The sequence below is a fragment of the Rhinatrema bivittatum genome, chromosome 8 (genome assembly GCF_901001135.1).
Source record: "Rhinatrema bivittatum chromosome 8, aRhiBiv1.1, whole genome shotgun sequence".
Classification (NCBI taxonomy): Eukaryota; Metazoa; Chordata; class Amphibia; order Gymnophiona; family Rhinatrematidae; genus Rhinatrema; species Rhinatrema bivittatum.
Window position 1 is genome coordinate 170186259 of NC_042622.1, and position 19835 is coordinate 170206093.

The window sequence follows — 19835 nt, forward strand, 5'->3', positions numbered from 1 at the left end:
TACTTTACATTTTATACATTTTAAAAATATATATATATATATAATATATATATTTATATATATATATATATAATATATATAATATATATTATATATAATATATATATATATATATAAAATATATATATATATAATATATATATATATATTTAAAAATATATATATATATAAAACATTACATTTTATAGCCTGGTATGTTGTAATGTTGTGTGCCTTATGGCAGATTTCATTTCTAACTAAATGCATAAGACCCACATAGGTTCAGCCTGGCCTGATTTCAATCTGTTTACTGTGGTGCTTTCTTCTTCACAGGGATGAAAACTGGTCGATGTATGAAAACAGGAAGGAACACCACTGGGACCTGCGAAATCTTTGCCTGGTGTCCGGTGGAAAAGAAACAGAAACCAAAGTGGGTGGTCTCCCTCCTGACCCTGCGTGGTCACTTTTATTTTCAGGCCTAATTAATATTTAGTAACAGTGTTAGATTAAAATGAGGAAGTAAATCATTTCTCAAGCAGGAACCTTCATTCTCAGTTTTTATTTTATTCTTCCTGGGGACAGATATATTGGTGTTTTTCATAACAAACAAATTTGGGAGAAAATCAGTAGTTTTGTGATTCCCCTGATTTTCTTACATGTTTTTGTTATAATAAACACTGATAGATCACCAGGAAAAATAAAATAAAAACTGAGAATGCAGAGCTCTAGCTATAGGGCAATTAGTGACACTTCAGTCTATAACTCTTCTATACTGCAGGATTTCTGCAGCCAAGCAAATCTTCTAAAACATTCCACTTCTGTGTTTTTCAGGAAGCCGCTTTTAGGGAACGCGGAAAACTTCACTGTATATATAAAGAACTCAATTCGTTTCCCAAAGTTTAACTTCTCAAAGTAAGTGTCCATGCCTCAGTGTTCTCATACCGAGTCCTAATGTGAGTGTTCTTCAGTCTGTTTAAACTGAGTCCTAATGTGAACAAGTGTTCCTCAGTCTGTTTATAATGTGTGTCCCTCAATTTTTTATTCTGAGTCCTAATGTGAGCAAGAATTCCTCAGTCTGTTTATTCTGAACTTTAATGTGATCGTTTCTCAGTCTGTTTATACTGAGTTCTAATGTGAGTGTCCTTCTGTATTTTTATATTGAGTTCTAATGTGAGCCAGTGTTCTTCAGTCTGTTTATACTGAATTATGTGAGTATCCCTCAATCTGCTTATACTGAACCATAATGTGAGTGTTCCTATCTGTTTATACTGAGTTCTAATGTGTGTCCCTCGGTCTATTTAAATTGGGTTCTAATGTGAGTGTCCCTCACTCTGTTTATACTGAACCCTGTGAGTGTCCCTCAATCTGTTAATACTGAGATCTAATGTGAGTGTCCCTCGGTCTATTTATACTGGGTTCTAATGTGAGTGTCCCTCAATCTGTTTATACTGAGTTCTAATGTGAGTATCCCTCAATCTGTTTATACTGAGTTCTAATGTGAACACGTGTTCCTCAGTCTGTTTACAGTGAGTTCTAAAATGAGTGTCCCTCACTGTTTATACTGAACCCTGTGAGTGTCCCTCAATCTGTTAATACTCAGTTCTAATGTGAGTGTCCCTCGGTCTATTTATACTGGGTTCTAATGTGAGTGTCCCTCAATCTGTTTATACTGAACTCTAGTGTGTGTCCCTCAATCTGTTTATACTGAACCATGTGAGTGTCCCTATGTTTATACTGAACCATGTGTGTCCCTCAGTTTATACTGAACCCTAATGTGTGTCCCTCAGTCTGTTATTACTGAGTTCTAATGTGAGTGTCCCTCAATCTATTTATACTGAGCTAATGTGAATATCCCTTAATCTGTTTATACTGAACCCTAATGTGTGTCCCTCAATCTGTTTATACTGAGTTCCGACTATCCCTCAATTTGTTTATACAGAGTTCTAATGTGAGTATCCCTCAGTCTGTTTATACTGAACCCTAATGTGTGTCCCTCAATCTGTTTATACTAAGCTCTGTGAGCATGCCTCCGTCTGTTTATACTGAACCCTGTAAGTGTCCCTCTATCTGTTTATACTAAGCTCTGTGAGCATGCCTCCGTCTGTTTATACTGAACCCTGTGAGTGTCCCTCAATCTGTTTATACTAAGCTCTGTGAGCGTGCCTCCGTCTGTTTATACTGAACCCTGTGAGTGTCCCTCAATCTGTTTATACTAAGCTCTGTGAGCGTGCCTCCGTCTGTTTATACTGAACCCTGTGAGTGTCCCTCAATCTGTTTATACTAAGCTCTGTGAGCATGCCTCCGTCTGTTTATACTGAACCCTGTGAGTGTCCCTCAATCTGTTTATACTAAGCTCTGTGAGCATGCCTCCGTCTGTTTATACTGAACCCTGTGAGTGTCCCTCAATCTGTTTATACTAAGCTCTGTGAGCATGCCTCCGTCTGTTTATACTGAACCCTGTGAGTGTCCCTCAATCTGTTTATACTAAGCTCTGTGAGCGTGCCTCCGTCTGTTTATACTGAACCCTGTGAGTGCCCCTCAATCTGTTTATCCTAAGCTCTGTGAGCGTGCCTCCATCTGTTTATACTGAACCCTGTGAGTGTCCCTCAATCTGTTTATACTAAGCTCTGTGAGCGTGCCTCCGTCTGTTTATACTGAACCCTGTGAGTGTCCCTCAATCTGTTTATACTAAGCTCTGTGAGCGTGCCTCCGTCTGTTTATACTGAACCCTGTGAGTGTCCCTCAATCTGTTTATACTGAGTTCTAATGTGGGTGTCCATTGGTATGCTTATACTGAACTCTGTGAGTGTCCTTCAGAATTTTTATACTGAATCCTGTGTTCCTCAATGTTTATACTGAACCCTGTCTGTCCCTCAATCTGTTTATACTGAGCTGTGAGCATCCCTCAGTCTGTTTATACTGATTTCTGTGAGTGTCTCTCAGTCTGTTTATACTGAGTTCTGAGTGCCCTTCAGTCTGTTTATACTGAATCCTAATGAGGGTTCCTCAATCTGTTTATTCTGAGCTCTAATGTGAGTGTCTCTCAGTCTGTTTATACTGAGTTCTAATGTGAGAGATTGTCCCTTGGTATGCTTAAACTGAACTCTAATGTGAGTGCCCCTCACTATTTTTATGCTGAATCCTGATGCGAGTGTCCTTTGGTATTTTTATACTGAGCCTCCCTGTTGTATTGTGCAGGTAAAGGGAAGAATCTCAGGTTTCACAGTTTGCATATGTTTCTTTGTCTAGGACTAATGTACTGAATACAGATGATGATTCCTACCTTAAGTCATGCCAGTACAGCAAAGAGAGCCAGTACTGTCCCATATTCCAGTTGGGAAAGATAGTTACATGGGCTGGCAGCAATTTCCAAGCTATGGCATCAGAGGTAGGAGCATTACATTAACTCTGTTCCTTCACTTCTTCCTGTACCAGCTGTGGGTCTGCACATACTTTTCTGTTTCATTTAAGAGGGCACTGACCCTTGTGCCCTCCAGCTCTTCATCAGTGGCAGGATTCTGAAGGCTGAGTGGCACGGGGGTCAGTGCATCAACATTACCTCAAATATTGTCCAGAGCGAGCAAATTTGGTGACTTATCACACCAGTCCCACTGGATATGTGTCCATATCCCAGAAGTACCACATTCACTGTTTGGCAATCTGGTCTCATGTTTGCTTTTTAGGATGAATAGGGAATGTTCTGACCCGGATGACCTCTGGCGTCTATTTTTGTACTATGTACTTAGTACAGGATGAGTCTTAGTTCTCCATCTCAGCTTCCTTTACAGAGAAAAAACCATGAACAGATCTAATAGAAATCTATTGATAGGATAATATTATAGTCCTGAAAACTCCTTCTTTCTTTTCCAGGGAGGTGTGATAGGGATTCAGATCGAATGGAACTGTGACCTGGATAAGCCTCCTTCGGACTGCAATCCTCACTACTCCTTTAGCCGTCTGGATTACAAGGTTGCTGAAAAATCCATTTCTTCTGGATACAACTTCAGGTATTAAATAAGAGTCTGCTGAGGATGCTTGCATTGCATCTATGCCATCAGTACACGTGGCAAGCTCCTGGGCGGTTTGAAAAAACCGCTGTCCACTGAAAGCTCTTTGTCAACAATAGCACCTGACCATCTATTGCGTTGCAGGGATGTGTAATGACCCGCGGAGTGGTTAAGGTTGCTAGGTGACTCTTTCTTAATTCCCACAGATGCAAACGGAAAATATCTTCACACTGTACTTAGCTGATTTTCACATTTATTGTCCCAGTAAATGGAGTATATATAATAATCTAGGACTAATAAAAATTGCAATGCACATAAGAATAAGGTATAATGTAAACAAGGGAAAAATACAAATTTAATGGAAAATGAGATACAAGATATGCATAGAACAAGTTAATCAAATCCAGAGGGGAAAAAAAAATACATATATCTGTTTACAAAGTAAAACCAAATCTATTCACTTCCCTGCAGTCGTCCCATGAATCTCAGCAGTACAGCACTCCATAACTCTTAGGACTCAGAGCACTGGAATATGACATGTCATCAAATGTCTTACATTACCGCCAATACTAAGGCGTTGGTCTTGGGAGGTGGTTTACATAGAATATCTCATTCTTTGTCTGATTTTTCCTGCCAGTACCCAGCTGTAAATCAGGCTGTGTACCCTCTCCTTTCACACGCATGCCAGCCCTAGGGAAGAGGGGCCCTGCCAGGTACTGGCTCAAAAAGGTTAGTGGAATGTGACCTATAGGTTTCCTGAGGGCCTCAGAGACTCATCACTTGCACACAAAATTCAGTGGTTTAGTTTTCCAGGGAAGACAAAGAGTTTAACAAAAGAGAGAAGCCAAAAGGCTTAACAAATTCGGAATGTATATATATTCACAATATATACAGCTCAATCTGTCTCTATCTAATACAGGATGTACATCCATTGTTCTGAAGACTGGAGGGTGGCCAATGTAACCCCAATATTTAAAAAGGGCTCCAAGGGCCATCCGGGTTACTATAGACCAGTGAGCCTGACTTCAGTGCCGGGAAAAATAGTGGAAACTATTCTAAAGATCAAAATCACAGAACATATAGAAAGACATGGTTTAATGGAACATAGTCAACATGGATTTACCCAAGGGAAGTCTTGCCTAACAAATCTGCTTCATTTTTTTGAAGGGGTTAATAAACACGTGGATAAAGGTGAACCAGTAGATGTAGTGTATTTGGATTTTCAGAAGGCGTTTGACAAAGTCCCTCATGAGAGGCTTCTAAGAAAACTAAAAAGTCATGGGATAGGAGGCAATGTCCTTTCGTGGATTACAAACTGGTTAAAAGACAGGAAACAGAGAGTAGGATTAAATGGTCAATTTTCTCCGTGGAAAAGGGTAAACAGTGGAGTGCCTCAGGGATCTGTACTTGGACCAGTGCTTTTCAATATATATATATAAATGATCTGGAAAGGAATACAACGAATGAGGTTATCAAATTTGCAGACGATACAAAATTTTTCAGAATAGTTAAATCACAAGTGGATTGTGATACATTACAGGAGGATCTTGCAAGACTAGAAGATTGGGCATCCAAATGGCAGATGAAATTTAATGTGGACAAGTGCAAGGTGTTGCACATAGGGAAAAATAACCCTTGCTGTAGTTACACGATGTTAGGTTCCATATTAGGAACTACCACCCAGGAAAAAGATCTAGGCATCATAGTGGATAATACTTTAAAAATCATCAGATCAGTGTGCTGCAGCTCGATTAGGAAGGGAATAGTTAATAAAATGGAAAATGTCATAATGCATCTGTATCGCTCCATGGTGAGACCACTGCTCCGTGAATAGTGTACAATTCTGGTCGCCGCATCTCAAAAAAATATGGAAAAAAGGATTTGCACTCACAAAGAGGGGAGTAGCTGGCTTGTTACGGCGGTTACTACCCCAACCCAAATAAGCCTGATACTTCACTTTCAATGCATATCCAGCATAGTTCTCTGCTTCAACGGCAGGGCTGAAGAAAAACTGATACTTCACACATCCAGCAGAGCTCTCTACTTCAACGGCAGGGGAGAAGAAAAAGGGTTCGCACTCACAAAGCGGGGAGTAGCTGGCTTGTTACGGCGGTTACTACCCCAAACCAAATGTGCCTGATACTTCACTTTCAATGCATATCCAGCATGGCTCTCTGCTTCAACGGCATGGGAGAAAGACTGATACATCACGCATTTCCAGCATAGCTCTCTGCTTCAACGGCAGGGGAAAAGAAAAACAACCAATAAGGGCTGTATAACATAGTCTGGGTAAAACAAATAAGCATGGGTGTAGCTTGCTTATTGCGGCGGTTACTACCCCCTACTACCCCTAACTAATCAAGCTAGACATTTCACTTGAATGCAGCTCCATCACTGCTCTCTACATTAATGGTGGGGGTGGAAGGGAAATAGAACCAAGAGCTAAGAGAAACAGATAAGTATGAGAGAAAAAATGTGTGAGGCTTGCTGGGCAGACTGGATGGGCCGTTTGGTCTTCTTCTGCCATCATTTCTATGTTTCTTTGTTTCTATAAGTTGCGATGGAGAAGGTACAGAGAAGGGCAACCAAAATGATAAAGGGGATGAACAGCTCCCTATGAGGAAAGGCTGAAGAGGCTGTTCAGCTTGGAGAAGAGACGTCTGAAGGGAGGATATGATAGAGGTCTTTAAAATCATGAGAGGCCTTGAACGAGTAAATGTGAATCGATTATTTACACTTTAAGATAATAGAAGGACCAGGGGGCACTCCATGAAGTTAGCAAGTAGCACATTTAAGACTAATCGGAGAAAATTCTTTTTCACTCAACGCACAAATAAGCTCTGGAATTTGTTGCCAGAGGATGTGGTTAGTGCAGTTAGTGTAGCTGGGTTCAAAAAAGGTTTGGATAAGCTCTTGGAAGAGAAGTCCATTAACTGCTATTAATCAAGTTTACTTAGGGAATAGCCACTGCTATTAATTGCATCAGTAGCATGGGATCTTCTTGGTGTTTGGGTAATTGCCAGGTTTTTGTAGCCTGGTTTGGCCTCTGTTGGAAACAGGATGGCTGGGCTTGATGGATCCTTGGTCTGACCCAGCATGGCAATTTCTTATGTTCTTTCATTTCCAATGCAAACTGACAGAAAACACAACACATGTTCATTTTGTTTCATTTATGTATTTTTAGCATGCAGGAACAAAAGAAAAAAAAAAGAAATAAGTAAGCAGCAGTAGGTCAATATCTGCCAATTACAAGTTGGTTTCAAGAGCACTATTAATTCTAGGGTCCATGTTGCAGTGTAGATCATGACACATGCTGTGATTCTGTAATACCTTTCTGTTAATTAAGAGCCATATGTACAAAGCGCTTTCCCAATAGATGCAAAATGGGTGAAAAGCCCTAATACAGATGGTTCTCAGTTAGCTCTTTTAAACTTTAGGAGGGCATGTAAAAGAAAAAAATTCCTACCATCTCTAACATTGTTTTCTGTTTTAGGTTTGCAAAGTACTATCGAGATAGTGAAGGAATCGATTATCGGACACTGATAAAAGCCTACGGAATCCGGTTTAATGTTATGGTGAATGGAAAGGTACAAGTGTAACATACATGTTAGGCATGCAGTAAGGGGTGGCTAAGGCTCACTAGTGCAAGCATGCAGCGTTTCAGAAACTATCAGCAGTAAAGCTTTAGTTTTTGTTGTACAAGAAATGTGCTTTGGAGATTTAAGGCAGATGATTTTTAAATTTAAAAAGGGAAAACACGGGGGGGAAAAACAGTGCTCTCTCCTGTTAGGAACAGTACCGCATGGCCTGGATTTCCACTGAGCCTTTTTCAGGTAGCATGCTGGAATCCCAGGCATGATGACCCATGTGCTCCATGAACAGGTGCACACAAGGAAGCTTTTCTGCAAACCCAAGCATAGGATTGCTGCAGCATGCATGCTGAAACTTGCAGACTTCACAAACCTGTTGCTGTCATACATCTCACACCACCAACTAATTCTTAAGGCAATCTGACTGGGAAAAATTGGCTTTCAATACATGGTTCTATAAATGGCTGGGATTTGAGCATGTTTGGGACAGACACCACGAGAAGTTAGTGACAGGGAAAAAGACAAGGGAGACCAGAGGCTATGATGTATGAGAGCACAGGAAACAGCTACAACTGGGCTGATCAAGCGGTCCTTATCTTCCCACCACGTCTGTGCTTCTTGAACAATGTTCTGTTGATGTTAACAGTATAAACTTTCTTTGAATCTTCGCATGTCTCTTTCAGGCTGGCAGATTTAGCATCATTCCAACAGTTATCAACCTTGGTTCAGGCCTGGCCCTGATGGGAGCAGTTAAGTGCTAAATCATCTTTTAAACAACTAGAGTATGTCCATGCTTAATTAAAAATGATGATGATTTCAGTTCAGAAGAAAAATCTCTTAACCCATACCTTCTTGGTGAAATGTTGAAAAGCTGCCCTTCACTCTTAAAGAGGTTTCTGTCATGTAAAATCCCCTATACTTACAGCCTTTGAGCAGAAACCCGAGCGTTATGCACTCAGACCATGCTGCATTCTCATCATTCCCTCCCTGTGTTTCATATTCCGTAGGGGGCATTCTTTTGTGACCTGATACTGCTGTATTTGATCAAAAAGAGCAATTTTTACCGAGACAAGAAATTTGAAAAAGTGATGTAAGTACAATTACTTAATGCACAAGGCTGTAGTAAACCTACACGGGGGTAGTTTGCCCACTCCCAAAAGCATTTAAAAATAAAAGGAGGTGGAACTTTCTTCATTTCATCAAATTTGCCAATCAGAATTATATTGCTCATACTTTTGTGAATAGAACTACTTTAATTAGGTTTTATTTAGAAAACCACATCAATGCAATAAAAGCAGTTTATAATTCACATACATAAAAACAATAAAACCAAGATTATCACAATTAAAACCAGAACACAAACATAAACAGAACATACAAAACAAATTAAAATAAAATAAAAAATCATATTGTATATCATACCCTGCCTCTTTCACTTTATTAAACCATTGTATTTGCACAAGATGAATTTTCTGTTAGTTTTATAATGACTGAAAAAGGTATAGAAAACAAAATTAAGAGGTGGCAAGTAATTAACTTACAGAAGTCATGTGTTTCCAGTTACTCTATGGTAGCCATGCAATCATCTTAGGGCGGTGAGGAACAAAGATTTGAATGTATTCAATTTACTACAGAAGCCTCAGGACAGTAGCAAATTGCATGTTTCCTGCTTCTCTTTTCTGTCTCCCTTCTGGGTTGGATCAGGCTCTAGCCGGAAAGGACAATCCAGACAGGGGGTGATGGGAGAGGGGCAGTGGAATGATCCCAGCCAGGGATGGCTGGACCATTTATATTATAGGGCAGTACCTGCGGACCCACAACACCATTCCCTAGCCTTGGATAGGGACCAATGACCCTTAGTGCACCGGGGGCCCGGATCATTATCAGTTCATCCCCGATCCTAGCACTTACAGCAAAGAACTACATGAAGAACTGCAGTCATAACGAATAGCCTAACCCTTGCCAGGAAAGGGCAATAGAACTGGATGAAGAAAAGGAAAAAGGTTTCACAGATGTGGCAGTGAAAGAATTTGTACCCATCTCTGTATTTTAACTCTCTCATTAGGGGGTCTGATGGACTGACCATATTTCCCCATAGATATAAGATGGGGATAAACCTTTTACTTAGTAACACATCCACTCTGCCCAGCAAGCTATTTTTGTTATTTTTTAAAATTGTGTTCTTAAGATAATTCTTGCTCTGTGCGGTTACCCGTCAGCATAGGTTACCCTTTTCTTCTTCTCCATCATTTAGCCAATAGGCATCCTTTGTGTTTATCCCAAGCCCTTTTGAATTCCATTAATGTCCTTGTCCTCACTCTCTCATGCATCCACCATGCTTTCCAAGAAGTAATACTTTCTTTAGTAAAGCTCGTGCATTGCTGTAAAGCAGAGGTCAAACTGAAGGGCAAAAAGCAATGTCTGCCTGTGCTGAGATTTCACCTGTGATAGCCTTATTTTTGCTTCCGTAGATCTTCTTCCAAAAAATTGGCAGCAAACTGCAGACTGAACAGAAATCAGGATGCTAAACCCAAGGACAACCTGGAACAAGTGAAACAGGCGGGTCAGCGGACTTGCTCGTGCACCTGTGGGCGAGATGGAGCAGAGGATGTGCTCTATGGGTGTGGAACCCTAACAGAGACCCATGAATTACAAATCTATTGTCCAGGAAGACAAGACAGAAAACAAGACAAGCAGCAGGGACCCCAAGTATGGTGTGGTGAGCAATCCACTAAATGGTCTGCTAAAAATGGCGCAACTTTCAGCAAATGTCTACCATAACCAGAAATGATAAAAATAATGCTGTAAACTACTCCATCACTCCAGGTTTACATTTCATGAGAGAAAGTGATATCTACAACTAGCCTACAGTCTCTCTGCTCCCTGAAGACATTCTCTCTCTTCTGCAGTGCATTGATTTCCAGATTAACAAGACTATTTTTGATCAGTTTCAATTGGTAACACACCAACACTGCTGGAAAAGTGATGGTGTAGTACAACACTGCACTTTTATTTAGGCCTCTTAGTAGCTTCAATGCACTAGACAGAAATGCCCTTGTGTGAATACTATGCAAGAAATGGCTAGTCTTCTACTCCTCATCTCCACTGAGGCATCTTAAAAAAAAAAACCCCATTTCTCATAAAGGGCTTCCAGAGAAGAGGTTTCTTCCCAGGTTGTTGTTTTGTTTTTTTTGTCAAGCATAATAAATATCAGCAAAACAAAAACTGATACTTACATGTAGTAATGTGTAATTATTTGAAATAAGGTCATTATTCTTAGGATTATTATCAGGACTTACTAGCCACCTTTACACAGAGGTTCACCCAAGGAGGTATACAGAAAAGTCATGTATCCCTGTCTATTGGTGATTTTGCCTCATGAATGAGATCAATGAATGGGTTCCTAGTCAATTCAGATATCCCCCAACCTGAAGTAGAACAATCAAAGTCATAAGTGATAAAAAACTGGCTCCTTTTATTGCTTAAGTGAGATAAATGAAAATGAATGTTCTAAACTAGATTCAGTGGCTCATCAGAACTCTGTACATAGAAATGATGTAACAGAAGCCACACCTGCATTGCTGAATCAGTTCTAGCTATACCAAATCTCAACACATCCTAACTCAGAAAACACCTTTCAAAATTCTGTTACCATAACAAGCCAGATGAGGATGTTAAGCTTTGGGCATGCACCTGGGATGAAAAAACAGCTTGTGGTAAGGGAATATTATCTTGAATAAGTTTGGACACAAGGAGCATAAAGTCTGCCCAAAGATGTTAAGAGCTGCTTTTAATAAGACACACAAACTACAAATCATACTCAGAGGTGCTTTAGAAAGCTTTATTTCTTATTGACAGTTCAGGAAAATCTGCCCTAACCCTAGGTGCAGTGGCATGCGCCTCTTGCCAGTCCCATGCATCAGTCATTGAGAAAAGATACTGGCTGATCCTATAGTACAATGAGAAAGAGTACCCATCTGTGCTCCACCCCACTAAAGCACTTCCGTGTTTGCAACTGTGAAGTCTTCAGTCATTGGTTTCTCACACTATTACTCATTGCATGTTTTATAAAATATTATGTAGCTACACGTGTGATTTTCCACATCAAACATTACTGTTGTAGTATCGGCAGTGCCTTGCTGCTCATGATGGGCTACTGCAGTCAGTAATATGAATGCGAGAACAGCATCAACACAAAAAACTTCTCTCAGTGTTTTTATGGAGACTATGCAAGTTTATTCTTGTAAACTAATATAAATAAACTTGACAGATTGCCAATTATTTGAGAAAGGGCCCCAATATGATTTCCCATGCCTTTGACAGGGTAATAATCATATGTCCTAATGATGTATTACAGATATCTTTTCTTCCTAGGTCAATTTTTTTTTATTTTTCAAAGTACAGTAAACCACTATTAAAATGTAATATTAAAACCAAATCTGAACCTTGTTTTTATCTTGGTGTTGAAGCAGTAATAAATTGACAAGTACAAACAAATTCTTCACAGCAGATTTAATTTACAGCAAGTCTACAGAATTTTCCATATGTTAGACAAATTACAATGAGCACAGGCGGGAAACCGAACAGGTTAAAAACTAGTGAAATCTAGTTCTTATTGATTAAATGACTTAACGGGCAACAGTCCTCAATCCCCATTAAAACCTACAAATGCTGGCACCTTTACTTCAGTAAACGTGCACCATGCCATAGAGGAAGGTCCAAAAAAGAACATAAGTGAAAAGGCCACCTATTAAGCCACCGGTGAAAAGGGGCCTCCGCGATTTGAAATACTTATTCCACCGTCGTCCTGATTTCAGCACTAGGAGCAGAGAGAGGAGAAATGAGGCCAGGAAGTAAAAGATGAAGCCATATAAAGCTGTCAGCCCCAGAATCCCTGCTGTCGCTCCTGAGAGGGCAGACACAGATGTTCTGCAATAGTCAAGAACTGCGGCGTTCCCTCGGACTGCTGCCTCACTGATGAACTGGGGGCCTTCTCGCTTTGCCATGACTGCAGCCATCCCAGATCAATGACCTTCTCACAGAACTGCAAGAAGAGCAGAGGAAAAAGAATGGCTTTATACTACAGTGAGGATATGAGTTCAAGTGCTTTTTAAAGTTGTTTTCCAACTATTCCACACTCACCACTAATACAACAGAGCCCAGGAGTCTAATCAGGCTGCAGAACATGTCTTTACCAATAACTATCTGCAAATGTCACAATATACAACAGTATGTGTCAAATTGTCACATTACAACCTGCATCAAAAGACATATTATTCAAGAGCAATTGCATCTGAAAAAATATCAAGCAGTCTCCCAAAGAGACTCGGGGGGGGGGGGGGGGGGGGGGGGGAATTTACAGCAAAAAAAAAAAAAGTTGCATTTTATTACAGGCCAGTTAGTATTAGAATTAAAATGTGCCTGTTTCATTACCAATGCATCCAATCTGGGAAGTTTAAAATCTGAAATGTATTCTTGTGTGTGAAAATCTAAGCTAGCAAAACAAGTTCTGTTTAAAATACTACTTACTTAGTAAAAACTGCACAAACAAACCACTGACTAAAAGATTTCAGAATGGAAACAATTCAAACTAAATATCTATGAGAATCTAAATCTCAGTACTAAAGTAAATCTTTAACTACTGCTCATCTTAACAATGCAGTAAAATTGTTTTATTTGAAGTTATAGAATGTAGAATAGTAGACTTCATTTAATTTAAAACTAAACCAAAATGCAGGGAAAAGGCATTTTGTAAACTGATAATTATATAAACTGATTATTTTACATTGCACAGCAGGTAGTACTTGAATTGCTCTTAATGGCAAAACACAAAAATGACAAACTAAGGCCTGGATTCACTCTTCTCATAGAGAAGAGTGAATCCCAGCGCTAAATGGAGGCGAAGTGGGGGGTGGGCCTGCAAAAGCCGGCAGCGATCGTACCTCTGCAGTGCTATCTCTGCCGGCTTTCACACCCAATAGCGCCATCGTAAAAGGTGGTGCTATTGGGCACGCTACTGGCAGCGAAAAGGGTTCTTACCTTTCGCCGTCAGCGAAGTCGTCGCGGAGTCCGCCCTGACTCCTCCCCTTCCGGGGCAGACTCCGCCCCAATCTAGGTATGTGCGAAAGCCCCTTTTCACGTGTGATCACTTTAGAAAATGACCCCCTAAGCTGGATAATTCTGTAAATGTTATTGCACTTAACAAAACAGCAAAAATAGTCTTTAATCCAGAGCTTGATGTGATTATTGGCAAGCACAGCACAGTACAGTACAAACATATGCAGGATAAGTAGCTACAAGTCCTGGACAAAACACCAAGATAAGTAAATAATAATGCTTTCTTAGGCATACATGCAAATGAATCTCTGAAATCTGATCAGTCTATGTGATATTCCGCCAGGTATGCAAAGGCTGTTAAATACAAACGTAATCATTCCTGCAGACCTACCACCTATCTCTCTTTCAGGCCAATACAGTAAAGGTCACGGGAGAGCCTGCTCTCCCGGCGCATGCACAGGCCACTCTCCTGTGCACGCGATTCGGGGGGGGGGGGGGGGACGGACTGACAAACATACAAATTAGGGCACATGGTAAAAAGAGGTGCTAGGGACACTAGCACGTCCCTAGCGCCTCTTTTTTGACGGAAGCGGCGGCTGTCAGTGAGTTTGACAGCCGACGCTCAATTTTGTCAGCGTCGGCTCTCAAACCCGCTGACAACCATGGGTTCGGAAACCGAACACTGGCAAAATTGAGCATCCGGTTTTCAACCCGCGAGCCGCGGCCAATTTAAAATCTCTCTTTTCTTTTTTTTTTTTTTTTTTTTAATTATTTTAAACTTTTAGGCCCTCCGACTTAATATCATGGCGCCTCTGAATTAATATCATGGCGATATTAATATCACCATGATATTAAGTCAGAGGGTGTACAGAAAAGCAATTTTTACTGCTTTTCTGTACACTTTCCCAGCAGAAATTAACACCTACCTTTGGGTAGGCACTAATTTCTGAAAGTAATTTTACTTACTGAATCACGCAGGACTAACTAATAGGGCCATCAACATTTGCATGTTGCGGGCACTATTAGTTTCAAAGGGGGGGGGGGGGGGTTGGATGTGCGTTTTCGACACGCTATTACTCCTTACTGAATAAGGGTAGAGCTAGCGCATCCAAACGCAGGGTAACAGTGCGCTCCAGCGGAGCGCACTGTACTGTATCGGCCTGTTTAAAAGGGAAGTCATTTCTAGTCACTTTCACCCGTACCAATACAGCTTCAGGGTTAAAGACTTCTGGATCTCCAAAGATCTGTCAAACGCCATGAAATCAGGGCCAGCTTTTGGGGTGTGTGCGCTGGGCACCAGGCAAGAAGGGGCAAACCACGCTAGTGCCCGTTTGCTCCAGGCTCTTACACATCATGTGGCCAGGGAGAAAGAGAAGGGACTGCGAGAGATGCTGGAGACACCACGACTACTTAAAGAGAGCGTTACCACTGCCGCAGAGGTTGGTTCATCAAGTTCAGCTTTCGCACATAGTACCAGGTAGCCTTAGAGGCGGCCTTGTATGAACTATAGTGATGGGCCTGTAATTCTAGCGAGCTAGGACGAGATGCACCAGGATTTTTTTTTTTAAATTATTTCTCGCTAGTCAAAAAAAAAAACCGGTGGCGATTCCATGACTGCTAACATTGCCCGGAAAGGGGGGGGGGGGGGGGGGTCGGGTCACTCGGCCACCGGACAGAATAACACCAGCACGAGAGCCTGGAAGTACTGGATTACGACCTGGCGGCTTGGCAAAGCAACCGGAGGAAGCAGCGCGCACTCAGCACTAACTTCGCGCCCGCCCTCACCAATCAAGCGCGAGGCGACAGTGACGAACCGAGGAAGCTCGCGCCGCAGAGCTCTGTCCCTTCACACCCCGGCCTTAGTATGCCACATCCACTGTCATGATATCGGTGGGCAGACGGCTCGCGGCGTACCTGAGACTAAGCGGGACGGAGGCTTCGTTTTGTCTTGTATCCGAGCCACGGATCCTCCAGCCCCTCACAACAGGGAAGCACACCGCCCTCCCCTCAGGTCGGTTGTCGGCACCTACCGAACGCCTTCTAAACGTGCCGTGCCACCATCATGGAGAGCTGCCGGGGAAGGCCCTTTCACCTCTGGGCGCATGCGTACCTCAGAGCTGCCTCGATTTCATTTCCGGTTCAAGTGTCCGCTCTCTTTCTGCTTCACCGGAACTTTGGTTTATGTGTTTTCTCCGTCCTTCAAATCTTAACAGCTGACCCTTCAACCCTAATTTTTCTTAGCAGGGATTTAAGAAACAGTTTAAAGACACACAGGCCGATACAGACAGGAGCTTTCCCTGTGCGTACCTAGATCAGTCTAGACTTCTTGGTTTTGTACTCCTGCCAGCAGATGGAGACAGATAAAGTTGAATTGAAACCTCTATAATAACATTAGTGTGCCACCTGCAGTCCCTCAGTATTTTTCTGTCTCCAGCAGATGGCAGATAGTGCAAAACCTGCTGTCTGAGTGAAAAAAATAATGCAGAAGATTTGAAAAAATTTCAAAGTGAGCCTCACGGGGAGTTGTAAAGTCCCGGTGGGGCTAACCTCCCTGGTTGAGACAGACAAGTAGCGGGTTGGTAACCCTTCTTTAGCGTGCTCCAGTTACTGTATGGCTGACATCTGGTGGTCCAGATCCCTTGGCTCTCGTTAGGCAGCGCTGTGACCCGCTGGTGATCCTGTCCGCTCCATCAAGGACCCAAGGAAGTATTTTATTTCTTTTTCTTACCTTGTTTGCTGGTAAAGTCAGAGGATCTCTGTCAGTGGTCTGCGCAGAAGGTGCTGGACTGCTAACAGTTGCTTGGCTGGATGGTGAATCTTCCAAAGAGCCAGTTCATTTCCTCTCAGTCCCTGGAGTATTTGGGGAAGCAGTTCGACACAAAAAGGGGGAGAGTATTCCTCACAGAAGACAGGTTGCTGAAGCTTCAGGGGCAAATTTGTCACCCCCTGGGGTTGTCAAGGCCCAGGGTTTGGGACTGTTTGCAGGTCCTGGTTTCATGGCTTCGACCTTGGAATTGGTCCCTTGAGCGTTTGCACATATGCGACCTCTCCAGAGGGTTCTTCTCTCCCAATGGAATCCTTTGTCAGGGGAATTTCATGTTTCTCTTCCGTTAGGGGGGAAAGCAGGAACAGTCTCTTTTTGGCTACTTCTGGCCTATATGCAAGGTGTTGCATATAGGGAAAAATAACCCTTGCTGTAGTTACACGGTTAGGTTCCATATTGGGAGCTACCACCCAGGAAAAAGATCTAGGCATCATAGTGGATAATACTTTAAAATCGTTGGCTCAGTGTGCTGCAGCAGTCAAAAAAGCAAACAGAATGTTAGGAATTATTAGGAAGGGAATGGTTAATAAAATGGAAAATGTCATAATGCCTCTATATTGCTCCATGGTGAGACCACACCTTGAATACTGTGTACAATTTTGGTCGCCACATCTCAAAAATGATATAGTTGCGATGGAGAAGGTACAGAGAAGGGCAACCAAAATGATAAAGGGGATGGAACAGCTCCCCTCTGAGGAAAGGCTGAATAGGTTAGGGCTGTTCAGCTTGGAGAAGAGACGGCTGAGGGGGGATATCATAGAGGTCTTTAAGATCATGAGAGGTCTTGAACGAGTAGATGTGACTCGGTTATTTACACTTTCGAATAATAGAAGGACTAGGGGGCATTCCATGAAGTTAGCAAGTAGCACATTTAAGACTAATCGGAGAAAATTCTTTTTCACTCAACGCACAATAAAGCTCTGGAATTTGTTGCTAGAGAGTGTGGTTAGTGCAGTTAGTGTAGCTGGGTTCAAAAAAGGTTTGGATAAGTTCTTGGAGGAGAAGTCCATTAACGGCTATTAATCAAGTTTACTTAGGGAATAGCCACTGCTATTAATTGCATCAGTAGCATGGGATTTTCTTAGTGTTTGGATAATTGCCAGGTTCTTGTGGCCTGGTTTGGCCTCTGTTGGAAACAGGATGCTGGGTTTGATGGACCCCTTGGTCTGAACCATCATGGCAATTTCTTATGTTCTTATGTCTGGAACAGGGAGTGCCTCTGGAAGTTCCGGATTGGGTGGTGGTCACTACCGATAACAGTCTCTCAGGCTGGGGAGCTGTGTGTCAGGATCAGATGGCCCAGGGCCGGTGGTAGAAGAGAGAGGCTTCTTGGTCTATCAATCGGTTAAAGATGAGAGCGGTGCAGTTTATATTATGTGCCTTTCTTCCAAGATTATGAGGTCATTTGGTGAGAGTTCTGATGGACAATGCGACCACGGTGGCTTACATCAACTGCCAGGGTGGAACCAGGAGTCTGGTGATGGCTCAGGAGGTGCAAGAATTAGTCCTCTGGGCAGAGCAGCATTTGGAGAGGATAGTGGAATTGCCCATTGCTGGAGTGGACAGCATACAAGCAGACTTCCTGAATCGCAAGGCGTTGGACTCAGGAGAGTGGGAGCACCGTAGTTCTTCAGCCGAAGAAGAGAGGACTGTGTGGAAAGCATCGACACTCTGATCCTGTCGTGGCCTCACAAGGCGCTGCTGAATGTCTTCCCACCATGGCCTCTGATGGATAAGGTGATACGGCGGATAGAGAAGCATCGGGGAGACGTGATTTTAGTGGCTCTGGCATGGCCATGCCATCCTTGGTTCGCGGACCTCATCAATACGACCATAGATGGGCCCCTGAAATTCAGACATCTAGGGAATTTTCTCTATCAGGACCCTATTTTTTCAGAACAGGTGGTTCACTTCTGTCTCATGGCCTGGCTTTTGAGAGAAGGCAACTAAGATGGCAGGGTTATCCCAAAGCGGTTATTACTACCTTACTGCAGGCCAGGTGGACTTCCATGACTCTATCTTATGTGCAGGTCTGGAAAGTCTTCGAGTCCTAATATGGGTCCAGATATGCAGGCACTGCAGGCTATAGTGGTGCATATTTTGACAAGCATAGAAGCAACAACATATTTTGGAGTACCTGACATAAGGAGTTGAGATTTATACATTGTTTGGAATCTACAAGTTTGAGGAGTTCTTTTTTGATAATAATCCCTGAAGAAGGAGTATTTCCGAAAAGCTGCAGTGTCGGGCGTTCAAGAGATTGGAACATACAGCGAGTTTTGAGTATTGGTTTCAATTTTGGCTCCTTGATGTGATAGTTTCTTTTCAATACGTGGTTTGTGAAAGATTCCTACAATCAAAAGATAAGTGAACTTTAAATTTTCAAAAATATATAAAAAGTGGATGGTGTTAGCACTGTTGGACTGAAATCCTGCACACTATATCTTTGAGTGACTGATGATTAAATTGTTTTTAATCATAAGAATCTGCATTTGAAACAGTAATTTTGAGAAAACCCAGTGCTTTATGATGGTCACATTAAAAGATAATTTTTAAGTGTGACAAGTAAAAGTTCTGTTCTCATTGATTTGCAGCGAGATATATTTAAGTGATTTCACATTGTTCTTGCACTTTTTGGGTTTGGTTTACCTTATTTTGACATTCCTGCAGGAGGGTTTGGTAAAAGGTTTGGATTTTAATTGTCTGAGGGTACAAGTAGTGCCCTTGGTTGTCTTCCTGGTAAAGTACAAGGTTATTTCTTGTCCACGAATCTGGATGTTATATGTTTATTTCGTGGGGTGAGGAACTTATGCCACCTGTGAGGAAGCCGTTTTGTCTTGGAATCTGAATTTGGTGCTTGCAGCTTTATGTGCAGTTCCGTTTGAACCTCTGAGGAGAGCAACTTTGAAGGATTTAATGCTTAAGGTGTTTTTTCTGGTGGCCATTTGTTCAGCAAGGATGATTTTGGAATTACAGGCTTTATCCTGCCGGGATCCATTTTTGCAGATTTCAGAGGCAGGGGTGTGGTTGTGTACAGAGCCCTCCTTTCTGCCAAAAAGTAGTGTTGAGGTTCTATGTTCATCAGACTGTGGAACTTCCGGCCTTTCCACATCTGGTTTCCTCAGCTCCCTCATGCAAGGGAGCTAAGACTTTTGGACGTCTGCCAGGCTTTGTTACGATATCTGAAGTTCATTAATGATTTTTATACATTGGATCACCTTTTGTACATTGAATCACCTTTTCTTTCTCTGGAATGGCCCAAGGAAGGGGCGTCAAGCTTCTCTAGCTGATAGTCAGTAAGACAGTGAATAAACAAGTTAGACTGTTTGTATTTTTAAATAGTCAGTCAATAAGGCAGCTAGTAAGCAGTAGGTAGTG

The 19835-nt window shown here is 41.9% G+C and overlaps 2 protein-coding genes across 6 annotated transcripts in view; one reads left to right on the plus strand and one right to left on the minus strand.

The window, feature by feature from the left end:
- Positions 1 to 10357, plus strand: part of P2RX5 (purinergic receptor P2X 5) — a gene marked incomplete at its 5' end in the record, with an annotated part of 29864 nt that extends 19507 nt beyond the window's left edge. The window contains 8 exons of the mRNA XM_029613528.1: positions 313 to 409; positions 811 to 891; positions 3229 to 3367; positions 3850 to 3986; positions 7480 to 7573; positions 8260 to 8325; positions 8584 to 8666; positions 10048 to 10357. Of these exons, the coding sequence (XP_029469388.1) occupies positions 313 to 409; positions 811 to 891; positions 3229 to 3367; positions 3850 to 3986; positions 7480 to 7573; positions 8260 to 8325; positions 8584 to 8666; positions 10048 to 10357 (1007 nt within the window). The remainder of the gene's footprint in view (positions 1 to 312; positions 410 to 810; positions 892 to 3228; positions 3368 to 3849; positions 3987 to 7479; positions 7574 to 8259; positions 8326 to 8583; positions 8667 to 10047) is intronic.
- A 1716-nt stretch (positions 10358 to 12073) lies between these two features.
- On the minus strand, positions 12074 to 15830 carry EMC6 (ER membrane protein complex subunit 6). Of its 5 annotated transcripts, XM_029613289.1 has the most exons (3): positions 15548 to 15736; positions 12719 to 12781; positions 12074 to 12620 (listed from the first exon to the last, which is right to left on the minus strand). In XM_029613289.1, the coding sequence occupies exon 3, from the start codon at positions 12592 to 12594 to the stop codon at positions 12262 to 12264; it is 333 nt and encodes a 110-aa protein (XP_029469149.1). In that variant the 5' UTR covers positions 12595 to 12620; positions 12719 to 12781; positions 15548 to 15736; the 3' UTR covers positions 12074 to 12261. The 5 variants fall into 5 exon arrangements, with proteins under 5 accessions (XP_029469149.1, XP_029469151.1, XP_029469147.1 ...); XM_029613291.1 differs by lacking the exons at positions 12719 to 12781; positions 15548 to 15736 and adding an exon at positions 15744 to 15830; XM_029613287.1 differs by lacking the exon at positions 12719 to 12781 and having other exon boundaries at positions 15664 to 15819.
- Between the last annotated feature and the right edge of the window lie 4005 nt (positions 15831 to 19835).

Bases quoted from the DNA above. Each gene is read 5' to 3' on its own strand.
- EMC6 (XM_029613291.1), bottom strand. From the start codon at position 12,594: ATGGCTGCAGTCATGGCAAAGCGAGAAGGCCCCCAGTTCATCAGTGAG.